General features: G+C 36.2%; 1 protein-coding gene across 1 annotated transcript in view; it reads left to right on the top strand.

The window, feature by feature from the left end:
• Positions 1–22,163, top strand: part of PAN3 (Poly(A) specific ribonuclease subunit PAN3) — a 339,191-nt gene that overhangs the window by 80,384 nt on the left and 236,644 nt on the right. Inside the window, exon 6 of the mRNA XM_090403152.1 lies at positions 7,182–7,358. Coding sequence (XP_090259278.1) covers positions 7,182–7,358 — 177 coding nt within the window. The remainder of the gene's footprint in view (positions 1–7,181; positions 7,359–22,163) is intronic.

Here is a 22,163-nt window from a genome sequence, read left to right as displayed (position 1 = left end):
GGTAGTGAGTTAGAAATAAGGATAACTTAAACTGTGTATTCTATACAAACCTTATAAGTAATTCCAAAAATCTATGCTGAAATGTGCATTCTGAGTGCAGATACAAGAAAAATTTCATATTTGCGCTCATTGAAACAATAACGGAGAATTCTGTTGGAAATCTTTTACTTAGAAAGAAAGCTTTTTTTTAAAACTATCATGTTACAGATAACAGGCAACTAGGATAACAGCTGTTGGAAAAATATAGGGAATTTATTATTATTATTATTATTACGGACGACTCCAAGAAGTCCTTAGTCTCATCGAGGGAGGTCCTAAACATCATGTTTCACAACTATTCGACATTCTCACAGCATATATCATACCTTGCCTTGAACTCACTCACCGTCATAGCACCCACAACAGACTCCGGCAGCTTATTCCACTCATTCACCACTCTAAAAATAAAAAACCCAGCTCTAACACCCTTACTAACCACACTCTTGTCCAGCTTCCATGAATGTCCCCTAGTCCTCCTACCACCAGTCCTGTTCTCAAAAACATCCTCTGAAATCCTATAGAAACCCTTCAGTAATTTGAATGTCTCAATCATATCTCCCTTTTTCCACCTATCAACCAATTTCTGTAACCCACAAATCTTCAACCTGTTTTCATAAGGTTCGTTCCATAGACCTGCTATCATCTTGGTTACTCACCTCTGGATCCTCTCAACCTCCTTCTCCCCATCAAGAAGAAACCTAGGTGACCAAATCTGGGCACAGTAGTCGAGATGGGGCCTTATCAAGGCTCGATACGGAGGAACAATAACTCGTTTATCTCTGCTCGTCAAAGTATTCTTCAGCATCCAAGTGATTTGATGTGCTAATTTAGCCACTTTTGCAATGTGCCCCCCCACCCCAAAACTTCAACTCCCTATCCACCAACACTCCCAAGTCCCTGGCCTCATCAGTCTCCTGGAGTACAGTTCCACCAATGTGATATACTGCTGCTAATCTTTTCATCCCAAAATGCATAACCTTACATTTTGCCACATTAAATTGACATCCATTCTCCTTATTCCAGCTCCAATCTATCCAAATCATCCTGCAAAACTTTAACATCTTCTGCATTCACTATTGCTCCCTACCCAACTTTGCATCATCAACGATCAAATGAACCGTTCCTCTCAGATCCTTCCCTATATCGTTAATGAACAAATTAAACAGCAGTGATCCAAGAACAGAACCCTGTGGCACACCACTAGTCACAGGCTGTCTTTTGGACTCTACTCCTGAGTAAACTACTCTCTGGTATCTCTCCATCAACCACCCTCCTATCCATCTCACCAACCCTATATCCATTCCCATATGTTGCAGTTTTTTTATAAAACCTTAGCAAGTTACTGAGGCATGATATATACCCTTCACAAAACCAGCAGTCCCCTATACAGTATCTCATTTTCATCAATCCATTCCAGTGTTTTTCCCTTGACAACGACTCCTGATATGCTGATCAGGCAGTAATTTGCAGCAGTAGTCTTGGATTCTCCTTTATGCAGTGGAACTATTTTCCCCTCTTTCCACCCCTTCGGGACTAAACCAGACCTGAGACTCAGATTAAACAATATGGTCAAGGGCACCGACAATTCTTTAGTCGCTTCATGTAAGACCCATGCTGGTATACCATCCAATCCCACGGATGTATTCATGTTAAGGTTCTGTAATAGACTATTCACCTCCACTTCATTCACCACAATTCCCCTATAAACTAATGGTTCCTTCATTCCTTCAATGTCACCACCTGGATTATATACTCTTGCAAAGTGCTCACTCAGTAATTCCACGATATCGAATGATTCAGTGACCTCCTACCATCGGCATTCCTTAAAATCATTCTTCCCTGTACAGTTTTTCTTTTACTTGCAGCATATTGAAAGAACTGTTTGGGATTCTCTTTAGCTTGCATGGCTAATTTCCTTTCATAATCTGCTTTTGCTTTTCTTACCACACTCGTTACCCTTCTGGCCTGCGCTTTATACCGTTCATGTGCCTGCCGGTCACCTTTCTCCTTAAATTCCCCCCATAGTTGTTTCTTTTTTTGCAGCTCAAGCTTAATGGTATTATTCATCCATTTAACCCCTACTTGATTTACTATTCGGACTCTAGGTATACAGTCAGCCATAACCTCCTGCAAATGCTCCTTGACCACTTCCCATGCCTATCTACATCCAGCCCTTGCAGTTTTGTTTCTTTATAATGGATAATTCTGTTTGAAGTCTTTCAAATAGAAAAAGAACTTTTTTTTTAATAATTTTTCATGTGCTATGTAGAACAGAGATGACTATAAACTGTTTGGGAGAATATATATATATATATGCCAAGTTATTATTGGCTGTTCCTTTTTCTAATAGTCTTTTATATAGATAGAAAGATTTGTGAACTTTTAAGGAGATAATAGGAGAATGAAAAGTTGAAGATGAAGAACAATATTCATTGATTTTTAGAGAAACCTGGCTACTTAAAATTGCTGGTGTAATCCATGACTCTTTAAAAGGAACACAGGAATTTGAATTTAAGGATTTACAAATCCTTTGTTGAACTTTTCATTCTCTTATTAAAGAAATCTAGTTGTTTTTGTCATTTTCATAAGAGAAGATAGATCAGGTGTGAGAATGATTGACATATCCTTTTCTTATTTTTAAGTCTTAGATTAAAATATTTGTTGAACCAAATCTTTGTGTATTGTGTATTTTTCCTTTAATTAATGTATTTTGTAATTATTAAACTATTTTATTGTGAAGACTCAGTTCTCTTGATTATTAAGAAACTAAGATTGTTTTGAAATAATAAAAAGGAGAGAATTATCATTAGCAGTATACATCTCTGATCAGACTAGTATAGAATTATGCTTAGAATTCAGTATAGAAATTTAATATCATTTAGAGTTGGTAGAACAACTTTTGTGGCTAAGAGACATTCACTTTTATATTGGTGTGGTCTAGAATATCTTGAAAGAACAAACACACCATTGTGTGTAATTTTTAAATAGGAACAGAGCACCTATGAGAAAGTGATTGGAGAGAGTCTGTATCAGCGAGATCACCTATTTGGCAGATTTTCTTCTTCTGTATTCAAGAACTCTTAGGGATATTTTGGGTGCACTACTCCAAATGTGAGAACAATATTCTAAGGATTGTTGGATTTGCGATTTATAAAGTGTTACGAGTTGAGAAGAGGAGAAGCAGCGTTTTGAACAAAACAGAATACCACTTTTTTGAGGATGAGGAGAGGCAATGGGTGTAATATATTTATGCCATGATTAGTCAGTCTAGAAGAGAAACTAATATTGACTGGAAATTGGAACATTATCAAAATAAGAGGGAGTGAAGTAGGATCTTTCTTTTGAATAATAGAAATATAATAAGGACTTGATGGCATAATAAGATAGATTTTCATGGCATTGAAATTCATTATATTATCTTCACTACACTTTAGAATAGTGAACAGATTAGTATCTGAGTAAGATCTTGAAGCTACAGTCATTTGTGTATTACAAAGTTTTCTTGAGTGGAAAGCACCAGAAAAGTTATGACTAGGATTTGAAGTTATGGGAGAAGGTCATTGGTGTATAAGAGGAAGTGTGGGTGAGCGTAAGAATCCTGATACTCCAGCATTGATAAAGAAGTCTATGAGAGTCCATCATAAACAATGAAAAGGCAGGAGGGAGACCATAAGATGGTAGCTTTGTAAGAACTTGATGCCAGAACATGCTTGTATTCCTTGGAAATATCAAGAGTGACCACACGATGTTCTCTATATCTTTTGTGGTGTGTGTGTCCAAAGGTAGATAAGGTTAACAGGGAAGTCTGCTGTTGACTAAGAAGGACAAAATTCATATTGGTGATCACTAATTAACTAATTGCTCTACAGGTAGTAAAGAAGCTGGTTGTTGGTGATCTCCATTATCTTTGAGAGTATTGATGGTACAATGGGGAAATATCTTTAGATGTTCCCATTGTACCATCAGGATGAGAGGTGGAAACATAGTAAGACAAAAGTTTTTTCAGCAGCTTTGGTGAGGGACCAGAAGGCACAACTGTTATTAGAACAGGAGGCAAGATTAGTGCATTTGGTTGTTCTGAAGCCTGCTTTAGATTTTTTATTTATTTTTTATAGTTTTGGGCTGTGGCATAAGCAGAGTGAAAAGCTGGAGTTTTTAATTTGAGTTGTGTGCTGAATTTTTGTCTTGGACTGTTTTGGCATATTTTTAGGGGAATAACTGGGACTAGGATAGGGAGCAATGAGTAGAGTGGAGAATAGGCACTCATTCTAGCAAGAATAATTTCTTCACCAATAATACCCTAAAAAAAAATATATATATATACACATACACGCCCCTTTTTGAGTAATGTTAGCCAGTGTATTAAAATAAGGGACACTTCTAAACAAAAACAGGCTATAATAGCCGTAATTATATTAATAGTGTTTAAGAGGAGTAACATGGGAATTTTCCCAGAAACTATACTTGCCTTCTATAGTCACCCATAATGCCCTAAAAATATATATGTATATATCCCTTTTTGAGTAATGTTAGCCAATGTATTAAAATAAGGGAGGCACTCCTAAACAAAAACAGGCTATAATAGCCGTAATTATATTAATAAGAATAATTTCAGTTATTTGATTGGATCAGCAAAATTATCATATCACAGAATAAAGGCCATCACAGTTTGTACTGTTGTAGTGCCCTAGGGGCAAGCCAAGATTAGCTGGGAGGAGGATGATCTGTAGAAAAAGAAACATGAACAAGATTGTTAAAGTTGCCAAGAGGAGAGCTAACATTAGGAGTGTATTTAGAGGATGAGCTAGTTAAGAACAAGTCCAGGATTTTGAGAGAATGATGAGAATTATTTGGAATTCTAGTAGGCTGGTGAATGATTTGATGTTAGATCATTACTTACAGCAGATGATTTTGCTTGTCTTCTAGCTTGGTCTCTGAAGTTGAGAGGAACCTGTGTAAATTATGGATGTTGAAATGAAATTTCTCAGGGAGATTATTTCATTGTTTGGATAATTAGACCGTGTGTAACCAACTTTCAGAGATAAATAATCAAAGGTCAGTCACTGAAATAGGAGAACAATAAAGGCAACATATGATGATAAGGAAATTTTGAGCTTGTAAATGATCATATAAAGGAGAGTCCAGGTCTGATAAGCAAATAAACTTTTCCATGGGACATCAGACCTAACAAAAGCACCTGAGGATGCCAGTTGAGGTTCTGTGATAAATAACAGATTAAGTTTTAGATCCCTATAGGCATCTAAACTCAATCTGTAAGTGATGGCACATATCACTGATGTTAGTATTGCAACCCTAGTTTTGGCCAAGTCTGTGTTGAGTGTTTCTTTTTTTATGTGGTATTTTGTTGGTTTTTTTGGATACATTTTTTTGCAGTTTTTTTATATTTTTTACCTTTGCTTGTTTTGTAGATTTTTTTAAAACTCTAGTGATACTATAGTTTGCTATGCCTAACCTTCATGGTAGTGGAATATTTGGAAAATATGTAAAATAGTGGTAAAGGCTTGTGGATCCAACTCCCACAGAAAGACTAACCTGGCTCCAATCTGGTTGTGGCCTTTGCAGTGCTCTCTGCAAGCTGCTTTATTCTGACCTATTTTAGGCATTATCTAGTTGAGTAAGCAGCAGCAGGATTATTCAGCACCTGATCAGGAAGACTTGCACAGTGTTACTGACTGGTTTGATCCTGTGTACTTTCTAGCAGCTAGCTTGCGGAACCATTTTGCCAGCACCTTTTCCTCAAATGGAAAAGGTGCTGGCTCCCTAGTATTAATTATAGTGTTGAGAACATGTAAAGCAAGGCCATCACCTATACCACTGCATGTGTAAAGAAGTGGTGGGAACAGAAACTGGAAACCCTATTGTGGAGACCAAACATGGCAAGAGCTACTTCAACTTCCGGTGAGTGGGGGCAGTGTTTATTCTTGCAGTGAATGTTTTTTTACCACCTAGATGTCTGGTTGGCATTTTCTCCAACTGCTGAGAAGTCCTGACTAAAGCTCCCTAGGCACAATGCTATTCTAAAGGAAAATCACTAGAGCAAACTATCCACTATAACAAATTATTATTATAGCCTTAAAGTTCACTCTCATTATAGTGAACTTGCAATTGTAGGTGTTTTCGGTTTCCAGCAATAGTCAGATGATTAATGTAAAAAGTTTTGTACCAGTGATAAAAAAAGATTCAGCAGATAAAAACTATCTACATTATTTATTTTTATTTTAAATGTTTGTCATCAGTGTAATTATTTGTTTAATTATAAGCTCAAAATCATTATTGAATGCTCTACACCATAAACAACATGATTCAAAAAATGTGATCCTATGTTGCATGATGGACAGATATGGAGAAATCGACTGTATTCTGATGACCTATGTTGTATTCTAATAACCTATATTTTTTACCTCCTTGTTGAGGTTATTGGTGAGTTGTTATGTTAATTATAATGTTAGTAGATGCATGTATATGTTGGCTGATTTTGTCTGTTTTGCCAGAAGAAGAAAAAAACAACAGCCATCTCATAGATTATTTTGTTATTATTACGTGACACCTCCAAGGAGTCCTTGGTCTTATTACAGGAGGGCATGCTACTCCACTACACAGCAATTCAGTCTCCTCTACTTAATCCTACTTCTACACACTATGATGTACTACCATAAAAAATACACTCCACCATCCATCAATATTATTTTGCCTCTGTAAATCACATTTGTTCTGTTGGCCAATTTGCTTGTATGCAGCTGTTTCCAGGAGAAAAACCCTTCTACTTTCATACAGATCAGCTTACTCACCTTCAATTCAAAAAGCCCACAAAGGTTTCTCTCATCACGATGAGAATTAACTCAGGTCTTTTATAGTCAAAGGGCACAATGTCCCATTGTTTTTCCAGTTGCATTACAGAGGCTCAGATTAGCTGACTTATCTCTGCTTGAAAAAAAGCAAATGGATTTCTTTTTGTTATAAATAAAAGTTGAACTTAAAACCATCCATAGTGATTTCTGAAACCTTAAATTATATGGTTTAGATGCTTCACAACTTGGACTGCTTTTCCAACATTATTACAGAAGCATGTAGATTACTACTTTATTTAAATGAATACTGATGATATTAATGTTTTATTTTAGGAATCTGTTGGAGGAACAACATACTTTTATACACAGGAAGAAAGTAGTACAACAGATGAAAATCCACCTTATATTTTACCCGACTTTAATGTTTTTCCTGGCAATCCTGCTCACATAGAACACATGAAACCAAAAGCAAATGCTCCTTCTTTTTTCCTCCAAGATGAATTACGAATGGTGAGTTACGCTCAAATTTTCTATATTACATTACAGAAATTTCATTTTAACAAAGAGGGGGGGGGAATAGCATGTTTTTATCTGAAAATTTTATTCAGAATTATCATATTAAGGTTTATTTCAATTGTTCGTATCACATTTTATCAATCTGATAAGTAATCTACAAAATTCATTCATTTATTTTGCTGGTAAGTATTCATTTACCACAAAAATGCTCAATAATATTTCTTTTTATCTACTGGATAGACATACCTTTTAAGTTGCCCTTCTCAAAAAATCTTCACAGTGTGCTTTAGGCCCTTTATGCCACCCTCCACTAACTGCAGAATAGCATCACATCAAGATGGACCACACAAATATATCACATCTATTGCAAACATGTCATGTCCACAGTCTTGTCAGCCTTGAATATCATTTGTTTTGTTTGTTTGTTTAAAACACTGCTTCTCAGTTATACAACTCATAAAACTTTAAATGCAAAATTTGGCCACCCCCAAAATACTGTTCTTACCTTTCAGGTGGTGCACCAGAAAATTCCCTATAATGCTTGATGCTGTATATGAGGAGACACTGTGCTTCATGATGTCTCCTCTCTTAGGCACTCATTTTGGTCACTTTTTCATGAAAAAAATTGTTTTTCACTGTAGTAAATGCTGTCATAACAGGCTACCAAAAGGTCATGATTAAAGGTCTCAAGCATAGTGCTATTCTAAAAAAAATTGACTATAGCAAGCTCTCCACTAGAAAAGCTCTGTATAAAACTTGCTAAACAGAAGCCATATTTCAGTCCATCTAGATTTCATTTATCTTCTGGGTCTTTTTCCTGACTCCTTTCATCTAACACCTGTCTAACCGTTATTCATCTTATCATATTTATGTGACCATACCACTATAGATTAGCTCTATACACATCCTTGAATGCTAACATTGTTGGATTCCTTTCTGATATCTTCCTTTTTAATATGATTCTGCCACTGATGTCATCTTTTCACTCCACTAATTTTTCTCAAAAATCTCATCTCTGGTCTTTGGTGAACTGTTTTCATTCTGTCCTAACTCTTAAGTTAAAATTAGTCGAACACTATCTTTTGTAGTTTAGTGTTTTGGATAATTTTTATCTTATTCTCACTTGGTTGATTTCCATTTCAGTCTTGTTACAGCAATTCTTCAGTTTGGTTAGGAAGTCCTGAAGATTACACTTAATTTACTTCTAACACCTGTATGATAACTCTATGCTTAAATCCAGATTTTTCTTACCCAAGTTCTTCTCCCATAAATTTTCTTTGCTCTTTCTCAAGTATGGTCCTTGTTGGGGATCTAAATAACAGAGTAGGAAATGATTGTAAGAAAAATATTTTGGGAAAATTTGGAGAAAAGAGCAAAGCTAATAATAATGGTAAATACCTGTTGGATTTCTGCTCAGGACATGGACTGGTTATTACTAACACCATGTTCCAACATAAAAATGTGCACAAATTCACATGGAGAGAAGAGGCAAGGAATAAGAAAAGTCTCATTGACTATGTTATTGTTGATAGTGATGTTTTCTCCCTGGTGCAGGACACCAGAGTGTACAGAGGATTTGAAATTGGAAGTGATCACTATTTAGTCTAGAGCAGGATAAAATTGAATTTCATATTGAAAAGAATTACATGTAAGAAAGTTTTAAAGAGAATAAAAGTTGAGAAGCTCTCAGATGTGAACTGTAGACTAAAACACACAAAGATTATTGAAGAAAAAAAGAAAGGGTTTGAGAACAGGAAACAAACCTTGAGGATTCAGTGGCAGGCCTTGAAGAAAACCCTGATTGATTCAGCCAGAGAGGCATGTGAAGTTGTCTGCAAGGATAGAAAAATCAGAACTCCATGGTGGACGCAGGAAGTTAAAGAGTCAGTGAAGGAAAAGAAGAATGCATATCAAAAGTTCCTGGCAAATAAGTCAGCTTGTGCTCTTAGAGAATACAGAGACAAATGTAAGAAAGCTAAACACTGTGTAAAACTAGCTAAACAAAAGTCATGGGAGGACTTTGGCAAGAACATAGAAAATAAATATGGAGTTGTTGAAAAATCTCAGAAATGGAGGAAAGAGTGCTGTAAAAGGAGTTAGGAGTTAGAGATGATAAAGGTGACATGAAAACGGGAGAAAAAAGAAATCCTTGAAGTATGGAATAATGAAACAAGCAGTGATAGCACAGTGGTAAAAAACACTCAACAGGCATACAGTCAGGAATACATATCCATACTTAAAGTAGAAAAAGCCATCAAAAGCTTGAAATGTGGAAAGGCAGCAGGAGTAGATGATATTCGACCAGAAATGCTGAAGTATAGAGGTATAATAGTCATACAGTGGCCGAGGGACGAATCCCTGATGATTAGAGTAGAGCTCTCATAGTACCCATATATAAAAAGGGAAATAAAACTGAATGTGAGAATTGCAGAGGTATTTCCCTACTGAGTATTCCTGGTAAGATTTATGCAAGTATACATGAGAAACGGTTGAGAAGAATTGTGGAAGAAAAGCTTGGATTCAGGCCAAATAGAGGCTGTCAGGATCAGATCTTCACTTTACGACAAATAGTCGAGAAAGCAATGGAATATAACAAAGATCTGTATTTAAGTTTTGTCGATCTGGAAAAGGCATATGACAAGGTGCCAAGAGAGGAGCTATTCAATACGCTGCAGTTGTATGGTGTCAGTGAGGCATTATATCAAGCAATTCCTAGTCTTTATTTGAGTTGTAAGTCAGCAGTTAGAATTGAAGGAAGTACAGGAAGATTGTTTAACGTTAAATCTGGTGTGAGACTAGGATGTACATTATCTCCTCTGTTGTTCATTATCTATATGGATCACATTATGAAGGAAAGCGGTATTAAATATGATATCAAAATTGGAGATGTTAATGTCGGCTCTTTGCTTTATGCAGACAATGTTATACTGCTAAATAAATCCGCTACAAGTCTGCAAGATTCTCTGACTAAATTGAATAACTGTTGTCATAGATATGGTATGAAGATCAGCTGTAAAACGACAAAGACAATGAAAATAGGCAGAATCATTGAAAATATCAACTGCATTGTGAATGGAGAACCTGTGGAACAAGTAAAACATTTCAGCTATTTAGGCACGATTTTTAGTGAAGATGGTAAATTCAATATAGAAATAGACAACAGAATCAACAAAGCTGGTATGGTAGGAAGTCAGTTGAATAAATTCATATGGAATAAGAGAAAAATTAGCCGGAACACTAAATTAGCCGTATACAAGACAATGTTCAAACCAATTTTAACTTATGGATCTGAGAACTGGGTCAGAAATAAAACACTTGACCAAAGATTAGAGACCGCAGATATGAGAGTCCTGAGAAAGATTTGAGGCATGAACAGATGGCATCAGTTGCAATATCATATTAAAAATGAAGATATTTGTTAAGAATTTGACATTGTCAACATCCAGGAATGCGTTGGCAGAGCTAATCTTAGGTGGTATGGTCATTAAACAGAATGGGCAAGGAAAGATTAACAAAACAAGTGTTCTCTGCCAGGTTAGCAGGAAAATGACCCAGAGAAGACCAAGATATAGGTGGATTGATATGGTACAAAGTGTCTTAGATGATAGAAATATAAGACCTGATAATGTTGGAATCTTGTCAAGTAATAACAGACTGTTTTGGAGGAAAATTGTAGATAGGAAGTTAGTAATGATGTAAATTTTTCATGTAGTACTATCATATCTTGTACACCCCCTTGACGGTACATGGCAGGAATTTGATGATGATGATGCTTGCTTGAATCTTACTTGGAACACTCAGTAGGAAAATTTGTCTGGAAATTTTTATTTTCCTTTTTTCATAGAGGGGTCCTATAAAGCTCTATTCCAGTTATCCAGAATTCAATGTTTTCTGATCTTGAATTATGCAGTGCAGCCACTATAAGACTTTTATATTTCCAAAGTTGACCATTTCTGGTCATTTACTCCAGATGCTTTCTCAGGCCTGTTCTTTACTGGGGAGCAATGAACCCGGGCAGCACAATTTAGGGACAGTAGAATTGAACATGTTCATAAAAAAAATAGGGAATAAATAATACACTGAACTGTTTGTGCATATTTGTTACCTTTGAATGTTGAGAGATTTCAGTGAAAGCTGAGTCACTGGGTAGTTAAATAAATGGTATGAGCTTCAACACAACTTTCTTTAATCACTGCTCTCAGCACACTGAACAAACATTCGAGGAGTAAAATAGAGAACACGCAGTGGGTGCATGTAATAATGGCTGCATACAATAAATAATAAGAATGGTAATATAAATATACAAAAACATAAATAATTGACACTAAACAAAAAATAAATATTTTATACTTAATACATAATGAAATGGGATCTCTTGTTTTTTGTAATGAAAATAAACATAAGGGACATATTTATTCCAAATTACTTGATTAAGCTCCAGCATTTTTTTTTGTCTAACTTAAGCTAGAATGGCCTAGAGTGTAGAGTTGTGTTTCTCAAAAATAATTAATAATATATATATAATCAATTGTGTGCTCATAGTAGAGAGTTGATAATTTTTAGTATTAATTTAGTACAGAGTTAGTATTAAAGAAGGTAAGTTTTAATATTAATTTGCCAATTTATTTCTTTTTTTTTTTGCAAAAGATCACTTCTCCAGTTATTGCTTTCTTCAGATTTTGCCATTTGGTCTGGTTTTTGTTTTCTAGTACTTTTCTTTTTTTTCCTCCATAATATTTGTATATTTGAATCCAGTTCACCTCTACAAGCTACTCGACTTGGATCTTTCTATTCTTTTATCCAAGAAAGAACTTTTAGTTTCAGACTTTATTTCCAAGAAAAGACTTACTATTCCTTTTTTGTTATTTTGTTATTTGCTCTTGTCTTTGTCTTTTTATTGCTGACCTTCATACCATATCACTCTATTTGATCACAAAAGAAACGAAGAAATTATGAAAGAATTAAACCAAGAATCAGTAATAGAAAAAATTAAAAAATATAAATGGATGGAACATGTTCAAATAATGAAAATAGAAAGATTACCAAAACAAGCCTTAGAGTACAAACCATTAGGAAAAAGAAAACCAGGACGTCCTCTTAAATGATTCAACGATGACTTCTAAGGCCAGAACAGGCCATGCTAGGCCTAAATCCTTGATATGCATGATGATGATGATTTTTGTTTCCATTGGAACCCAAGGATTCAGATATGCTATTGTGTGTGTGTGTGTGTGTGTGTGTGTGTGTGTGTGTGTGTGTGTGAGTGAGTGAGTGACAGTTGTGCATTCCTAGACCTGGTCAATTGAATGTACAGTCCTACCAATACATACGCCACAACATTAAAAACATATTGACCTATGCTTTTGTTAACATGTTCATGCTTGACCTTGTGGAATTGTATCATGCCACACTTGCCAGTTGGGTGGGACATGACAGATTGTTAGTTGTGCTTCTTGTGTTATTTCTTTAATTTTTATTATTTCTCTCTCTCTTTTTTTTTTGAAAAAAAAAAAAATCCTAGTGAATAAAACCATACTAACACTGATTTCTTCCTGTTATACTACACAACAAAACAAAAGTAGAAATTTTATTTTAGCACTGTATACAGTACAAAATCCTGACAACCTATTTCAAAGTGAAATCTATTCTAAGATTGAAGATTATCTTTCTGTTCTTTTATCCAAGAAAAAAACTTTTAGTTTCAGACTTTATTTCCAAGAAAAGACTTACTATTCCTTTGCTCTTGTTATTTGGAAATTATCTGGATTAAAAAGGAAGAAATAAGAAATCATGTAACTTTATTTTGACACGTTACCCCTCAGTCCATTCATAACCTTCATAGGAAACCATCACAAGTTCATTGGATTGATTTGATGATTAGAACAACATATAAATTTTTCTTTCTATAGATTTTGCATCCCATCTTTCACTTTTTCAAAGCAACATCTATTTGAATTAAAAAATAAAAAAAATTTTTAGTCGTAGAAAATATAAATGGTTACTGCAGTTTATAATTGTATGTAGTGCTACTTTGATATTTTTGGAGAATTTAAGAGGAAGGGGAGCAATTACTAATTGTAATGAGTACTTTATTTTCTTTTGCTGTTTTTGTGGATAATGTAGGATGATTATTATAAAACTAAATATCACTAGGTAATTGGGATACATATGCCACTAGGTGAAGGAATCAACCAATTTTATGTAATGCACAAAAATTTGAAAAGTAACGTTATTTTTGATGATTTTGCTATACCATTTAAACATTTTACAAATAATAGTTTTACATGAAAATTTCACTGAAAAAAAAAAAAACTACTTGAATGCCATATTTTTTTCCTGAGGAAGGGAGTTGAATGATGAGTGGAATTGATAACTAATATTTAAGGAATTGACAGCGTGTACTAGAAATATAGATTAAATAAACTTTAATATATACTTTCCGATATTTCGGCGAACGTCACGTTGCCATCTTCTTGGGAACTTACTACAAAGACACGTGCACACAAGTACTAATAACAGCAAATGAGACTGAAGCTAGCGTTTTCCTAAAGTCCTGATGGTGCCCCCTGGCAGGCTATAATGGTAGTTCTTGGCCTTTGGGCTGAAGTTCTTCTGATAAAAGTTTCCCAAATCAAGTATGAAAGACTATTCATGGAATCAGCCTCGGCCCTTAGGAACATGCCAAACCTCAACAAATTTGGATGCATGAGACTGCCTCAAATTTGGGAAACTTTTATCAGAAGAACTTATAGAGCCTGTGTAGCTCAGTGGATGTGGCGTTTGCATACCACCGCGCTTGGCCGCACGAAGGAAGGGCTGGTTTCGAGTCTAGTCGGCGACTAGAGGAAATTTTTCTAAGCCTTTTTTCGACCGGTTCCCGAGTTAGTCGATCTCTGGCACGGGCAAGCAGGTTTTTCCTCCCGGAAACTCGGGTTTTTCGTCCTGTAAACTCAAGAAAATCGACCGTAGAACCCACATTATTTCAGACATTAAATATATTGTGTTAGGGTCAGGGACCACGAGATGGCGGCACATTTGAGCCGTCTCTCTTCACTGCGTACCGCTTAATTAGTGATAGCCTTGGGCCATCTGTCTCTGATTGGGTACCAGTGGAGATTGAACTGCCCACTCAGTCTCCAAAAGTTAGATAGGGCTAAATGGCCTCGCCTACTCCCGTTTACGGGAATAAAAAGGCGTTAGCTGATTTTTTTTTTTTTTATCAGAACTTCAGCCCAAAGGCCAAGAACTACCAATATAGCCCGCCAGGGGGCACCATCAGGACTTTAGGAAAACGCTAGCTTCCTAGCTTCGGTCTCATTTGCTGTTATTAGTACTTGTGTGCACGTGTCTTTGTAGTAAGTTCCCAAGAAGATGGCAACGTGACGTTCGCCGAAATATCGGAAAGTATATATTAAAGTTTATTTAATCTATATTTCTAGTATACGCTGTCAATTCCTTAAATATTAGTTATCATGTTTAACCAGCATATAAGCCTCTCAACAAGAATAATGATCATCCACGGAGATCTCTTCGCACGCAAGGCCCGCCATTACGGCAAACTGAAGCTGAAGTTATCCAGACAACTTAACCGTCTGGCATTCCTAAAACACTGCCGGGATAATCAAGTCATCCCGAACTGTGTTAAATTTAAACACCACTTCATCTCACAGAAAGCTCTCCGTATTTACAACCGCGCTAGCCAGGCATTACTTCGGGAGCAAATTACTGCTACACGTGGTTCCCTAGCTGACATAAACAGAGCTATTTCAACGCTAGAAAATGAGCTTTCACTTACGCTGAATCACGAGCTTTGGTCGGTCCTACATGACGTCTCGTGTACGGCAGCTAAAAAAGAATTTGAATGAGTACGGAGCCGACATATCAACAAGTTTGATAAATTAATAAAGAACTCGGCATCCAAACCTAAACTACAAACCAACACTGTTGTTAACCTTTCGTCAGCTACCTTAAAGCCAGAAGCACTCCACGCTCTGTCACGTGGTCACAACTTCGGCATTGCTCCTAAGAAATTACCGGCCGTATACGAATATACGGAATTAATGATCCAAATTGAACGTGGGATTCGCCAACTTCCAAACCACATCGCCAACGATATTAGATTGGATGTAGCCTGTATTCTCAATAAAGCAAAACCTCCAAAATCCAACATATCCATTAGTGAATACAAGGCACTACAAGAATTGAAGAGAAACAAAAAAATAGTGATCACCAAAGCGGATAAGGGGAACGCCACTGTGGTACTCAATCTTAAAGACTACACAGGTAAGCTCAAGGCTTTATTATTAGATCATTCCACTTACCTCCCCATTGATTACAATCCCACCAACTCACAAATTAGAAAACTCCATAGGCTCCTTAAGAAGGTCACTTCTTGGCCTGTGGAGATTACCAACAGACTAAAACCCTATAACTCTAGACCCCCCCCCCCCCCCCCCGCATATATGGGCTCCCAAAAATACACAAAGAAAATGTGCCATTACGTCCCATAGTGGATGGCATTGATTCCCCCACTTACAAACTAGCCAAGCATTTACCCAAAGCGCTCTCACACTATACTGGCAATACACCATCACACATAAATAACTCAGCCCACTTCAAAGCCAGTATAGAAAACCTTACACTCCAACATAATGACATAATGGTCAGTTTTGATGTCTCCTCCCTATTCACGAATGTCCCCCTCAAAGAAACCTTAGAGCTAATCCAAGCTAAATTTCCTCCTGATATCTCAGCCCTATTTCAGTTTACAATGAACTCAGGCTATTTCGTTTGGCAGGAAAAATTCTACAAACAGATAGAGGGGACAATGGGTTCACCACTTTCCCCACCCTTGGCCAACTTCTTCATGGAGACGTTTGAAGAGAAAGCCCTAAACTCAGCCCCACAAAAACCTACCATATGGCTTCGCTACGTTGATGATATTTTCGCTATTTGGCCACATGGCCCGGATTTACTCCTCTCCTTCCTAACACACTTAAACAACCAACACCCTAGAATCAAATTCACCCTGGAAAAAGAGGAAAACAATAACCTTCCCTTCCTAGACACACTAGTCACCCACCAACCTGATGGAACCTTGGTTTTCTCAGTTTATAGAAAACCCACCCATACAGGCAGATACATTCACCAACAATCCCACCACCTCCCCTCACAACAATATGGAGTTATTAAAACATTATTCAACAGGGCAAAAATAATCTGTTCTAATGATCAAGCCCCAACCACTGAACTAAATCACATCCGTGACACTTTCTCAGCCAACGGCTACCCCCTCCAAAAAATCCAAAAAATACTTAACCCAGTTATCCACAACCCACCACCCCCTCCCCTTCACAAAAAAGATTACTCTAAATCCATCACCATTCCCTACATCCGAGGCACCTCGGAAAAAATCAATAAAATCTTAAAAAAACATGACTTGACCACTTGTTACAGACCACATAGGAAACTGGCATCCCTTATCCGCTCCACTAAAGACCAACCACTTCCCCTAGACCTACCTGGTGTATACCAGGTCCCTTGCAGCTGTAAACTGTCCTACTTTGGCCAAACAGGCAGGACAGCAAATATCAGAATCTCAGAACACAAGGATTACATCCGATTTCACCAGTACAGCCACTCTGGGCTTGCAGACCACGCTCTGGATACTCGCCACAGAATAAGATGGAAGAAAGCCACAGTAATACACCGCAGCAAGTCCAAGTATGAAAGACTATTCATGGAATCAGCCTCGGCCCTTAGGAACATGCCAAACCTCAACAAATTTGGATGCATGAGACTGCCCCAAATTTGGGAAACTTTTATCAGAAGAACTTCAGCCCAAAGGCCAAGAACTACCAATATAGCCCGCCAGGGGGCACCATCAGGACTTTAGGAAAACGCTAGCTTCCTAGCTTCGGTCTCATTTGCTGTTATTAGTACTTGTGTGCACGTGTCTTTGTAGTAAGTTCCCAAGAAGATGGCAACGTGACGTTCGCCGAAATATCGGAAAGTATATATTAAAGTTTATTTAATCTATATTTCTAGTATACGCTGTCAATTCCTTAAATATTAGTTATCATGTTTAACCAGCGTATAAGCCTCTCAACAAGAATAATGAGTGGAATTGGTTATCTGATGTGCTCATCACTTCTTCTTTGTTGAAAAATGAGATTAAGGAGAAGTGTGATAGGTTTGAATTCTCATTGTGAGTCTTTGGATGCATTATAGGAGGTATAATATCTATATTGCGAATGAAATGGTTGTTAGTGTGGACCTCATACGATGAGTCTTGGGCTCTTTAGAGATATCGAGTTCATAATAATAATAATATATTGATCAGTTTGTAAAATGTGTCCTCCTGATATAGACAGAGTTCCTGGCTGATGCTCAAGACTTGGCTGGTGAATATGCTATTGCTGTGACTAATTGTTCCTCTGTTTCTCATGTTTTTCTCAGTTTCTCATGAAGCAGTGCAAGTGAATAAAAGCAGTCACATGTTTAGGTTGTATTTTTAGAAAATATAAAGAATTATATTGTTTAGGAAAATTAAAAAAAAAAAAAAAGTGTAATACTTCTTTATGAACTATCCAAGTTTTCATATCCACTGTTCCATTAATGGTTATGAAATAAGCCAGTGACAACTGTGCATCTATTTTAGGTTACTGCATCACAGTTGGTTGATTATTTTGTGGTACTCCTGAATGCTTTGCAGAAATAAAATAAGTGAATATCCTATCCTCTTATTGGTTGTATTCCATCACAACAAAATCAGTGATAGTTGACAAAAACACAGTTGTAATGACTGGCATGCTCTAATAGGTATGATAGGTAAGGTAATGAAAAAAATTAACATAAAGCATGCCATAGAATCAGCATTATATAAATAAAACTGATGATTAAACTTGAACCACCTCTTCTGATTTCTTTACATATCAACTAATATTCTCACTTGTTATGAATGACAGATGAATGCAAATGCCTGTATATATTGTCTGAAATAGTGTGAGTTATATGATTCAATTTCTTGAATTTTAGTTTACAAATCCTCATTCCCAGGAGGAGTGCTCTTCTTGCCTTTGTCAAAGATTGACTAATTTGGGAACTGGCTGAAAAAATGCTTGGAAAAAGTACTAGTCAGCAACTAGAATCTAACTTATAACAGTCTTTCTTTTGGCAATTGTACTGTGGAAGCACACCATTTCTAAAGGCACCATTACTCAAATTTTTCTCATTCAAAAAATTTGAGTTCAAAAATACAAGATTCTTTACCACATCCTCATGTTTAAATTTCAGTGATGCTATCCTTGAATAAAATACCCTCTTTCTCCTCCACTGTTTTCCATGTAAGAAATCTACATCTAATTCTGTTTCACCACATTTTTTTCCAGCTTCCAGGAAATGACCTCTTGTTCTTCATCTTTCTCTGAAATAGCTCTTCTTGTGATATCTGCTTGATTAGCTTGCACTAACTTAAAATATATCAATCATATCACATCTTTTCCTCCTCCTACTGCTCTGCACCCTTTTTCTTGGAATCAGTAGCTAGTTCCACTACTATCTTTGTTTTTAATTCTGAACCTTCTCCATCTTTCCATCCTTTAGAAAGTCCTTTAGATCAGGTTCGAGTATAGTAGATTCTAAATCTAGCCTGGCCATTGCCTTATTTTGACTTGTTAACATCCTTGTCATTGCAGCAATTATCTGTATAATCCTTACAGCTCTAGTAATATGTCTCCTAAACATCAATCCCTTAACAACCATCACTTCTTGATCCCTTCTAATCCCATCAGTGTAATATATATGTAATTTAAAGTTAGGGATGCACCTAAGTGCCAAATATTTGTTTTTAAATTTGACCAAAATCATACTGAATTAAATTTTAATAACAAATGTTTTGGCGAAAAAAAAAAATTAAAAATTTTTAATGATGTATATTTTTTGTTCAAAATAGCTGGCAATTTGAGATTTAGCCAACCAAATTCTATTCTTATTGGTTAAACCACAAATAAAATGATGGTACAACATGGCAGAATTTCATGCCGGCTGGAGCGTCACCTAGTTAAACAAGGTTCCCATATTGTTTTCACCAGGGAACCAGGGCAAAGAGTGAAAAGTCAGCTACTGGAACAAATCCTAAAACACACCCCAAATTAACATCATCATCTGAGTTCAAGATTGGTACTATCAACATAAGAAGCCTAAATGGCAAAGAAATGGAGCTACCTGAGGAATTGGATAAGTACCAGATCGACATAATAGGGATGACTGAAACAAAAAAGACAAAAACTGATGAGATCTTTCTGAGGAATAAATAGAAAATGTTATATATTCAGGCAATGACAATCAAGAAAAAGAAGATGTAGCCATACTATTCAACATTAAATATGAGGCTAATCTTTTTGAATGGCAGGCAGTTTCAAGTAGAGTGTTGTGGGCAAATATCAGAATGGGGAAACTGGATAGTGAGACTTATTTATGCCTATTGTCCCACAGAAGATTCTACTAAGGTAGAAGTGGAGGAATATTTTGAAGCTTTAGAGAATGCACCCGACACAATGAAAAAGGAAAAGTTGGTCCTTGTTTGGGATCTAAATAGCAGAGTTGGAAATGATTGTCAGACATAGACAAAAATATTTTTTGAAAATTTGGAGAAAAGAGCAAAGCTAATAATAACGGCAATAATTGATGGATTTCTACTCAGGACATGGACTCGTTATTACTAACACAATGTTCCAACATAAAAATGTGCACGAATTCACATGGAGAGAATATGCAAGGAATAAGAAAAGTCTCATTGACTGTGTTATTGTTGAAGTGATGCTTTCTCTCTGGTGCAGGACACCAGAGAGGAAGTACAGAGGACTTGAAATTGGAAGTGATCACCATTTAGTCTTGAGCAGGATAAAATATTCATATACATATTCAAACTGAAATATACAAACACAAGACGTAAATGAAAGAGTTTGAGAACAGGAATCAAACCTTATAGATTCAATGGCAAGCTCTGAAGAAAACACTGATTGATTCAGCCAGAGAGGCATGTGATGAATCCACTGCAAGAATAGAAAAATCAGAACTCCATGGCGGACACAGGAAGTTAAAGAGGCAGTGAAGGAAAAGAAGAAAACATATCAAAAGTTCCTGGCAATTAAGTCAGCTTGTACTCTTAGAGAATATGGACACAACTGTAAGAAAGCTAAATATTGTGTAAAAATAGCTAAACAAAAGTCATGGGAAGACTTTGGTAAAAACATAGAAAATAAATATCAAGTAGGTGGCAAGATATTCTGGAGGTTGTTGAAGAAGCTCAGAAATGGAAGAAAGAGTGCCGTAAAAGAATTAGAGATGATAAAGGTGGCTTGAAAACCGGAGAAAAAGATATCCTTGAAGTATTGAGTAATTACTTTGAAAAATTGCTAAATGAAACTAAACTAAATGAAAATAAAACTTTTGATGGTTTTTTCCAGCATGCCATCAGGAATACATATCCATACTTGAAGTAGAAAAAACCATCAAAAGTCTGAAATGTGAATAGGCAGCTGGGGTAGATGACATTCGAACAGAAATGCTCAAGTATGGAGGTATAAAAGTCTTACAGTGGCTGCACTGCATAGTTCAGAGGAACGAATTCCAGATGATTGGAGTAGAGCTCTCATGGTACCATATATAAAAAGGAAAATAAAACTAAATGTGAGAATTACAGAGACATTTTTTACTGAGTGTTCCTGGTAAGATTTATTCCAGTATACTTGAGAAATGGTTAAGAAGGATTGTGGAAGGGAAACTTGGTGAAGAACAAGCTGGATTCAGACCAAATAGAGGCTGTCAGGATCAGGTCTTCACTTTACGACAAATAGTCGAGAAAGCATGGGAATATAACAGAGATCTGTATTTAAGTTTTATAGATTTGGAAAAGGCATATGACAAGGTGCCAAGAGAGAAGCTATTCAATACGCTGCAGTTATATAGTGTCGATGGGGCATTATATCAAGCAATACTTAGTCTTTATTTGAGTTGTAAGTCAGCAGTTAGAATTGAAAGAAGTACAGGGAGATGGTTTAATGTTAAATCTGGTCTGAGACAAGGATGTACATTATCCCCTCTGTTATTCATTATCTATATGGATCACATTATGAAGGAAAGTGGTATTAAATCTGATATCAAAATTGGAGATGTTAATGTCAGCTCTTTGCTTTATGCAGATGATGTTATACTTCTAAATAAATCCTCTACAAGTCTGCAAGATTCCCTGACTAGATTGAATAACTGTTGTAATAGGTATGGTATGAAGATCAGCAGTAAAACGACAAAGACAATGAAAATAGGCAGAATCATTGAAAATATCAACTGCATTGTGAATGGAGAACCTGTGGAACAAGTAAAACATTTCAGCTATTTAGGCACGATTTTTAGTGTAGATGGTAAATTCAATATAGAAATAGACAACAGAATCAACAAAGATTTTATGGTAGGAAGTCAATTGAATAAATTCATATGGAATAAGAGAGAAATTAGCCGGAACACTAAATTAGCAGTATACAAGACAGTATTCAAACCAGTTTTAACTTATGGATCTGAGAGCTGGATTAGAAGTAAAACACTTGACCAAAGACTAGAGACTGCAGATATGAGAGTCCTGAGAAAGATTTGAGGCATGAACAGATGGCATCAATGTCAATATCTTATTAAAAACGAGGATATTAGGAAAGCACTTGACATTGTTAGCAGATCTAATCTCGGGTGGTATGGCCACTTAAACAGAATGGGAGAGGAAAGATTAGCAAAATGAGCGTTCTC

This window comes from Typopeltis vanoorti, chromosome 13 (assembly GCF_054136105.1).
Source record: "Typopeltis vanoorti isolate ZY-2024b chromosome 13, IOZ_Tvanoo_1.0, whole genome shotgun sequence".
Taxonomy (NCBI): Eukaryota; Metazoa; Arthropoda; class Arachnida; order Uropygi; family Thelyphonidae; genus Typopeltis; species Typopeltis vanoorti.
Note: the sequence above shows the minus strand (reverse complement) of the source record. Positions and strands in the feature narration are given on the sequence as shown.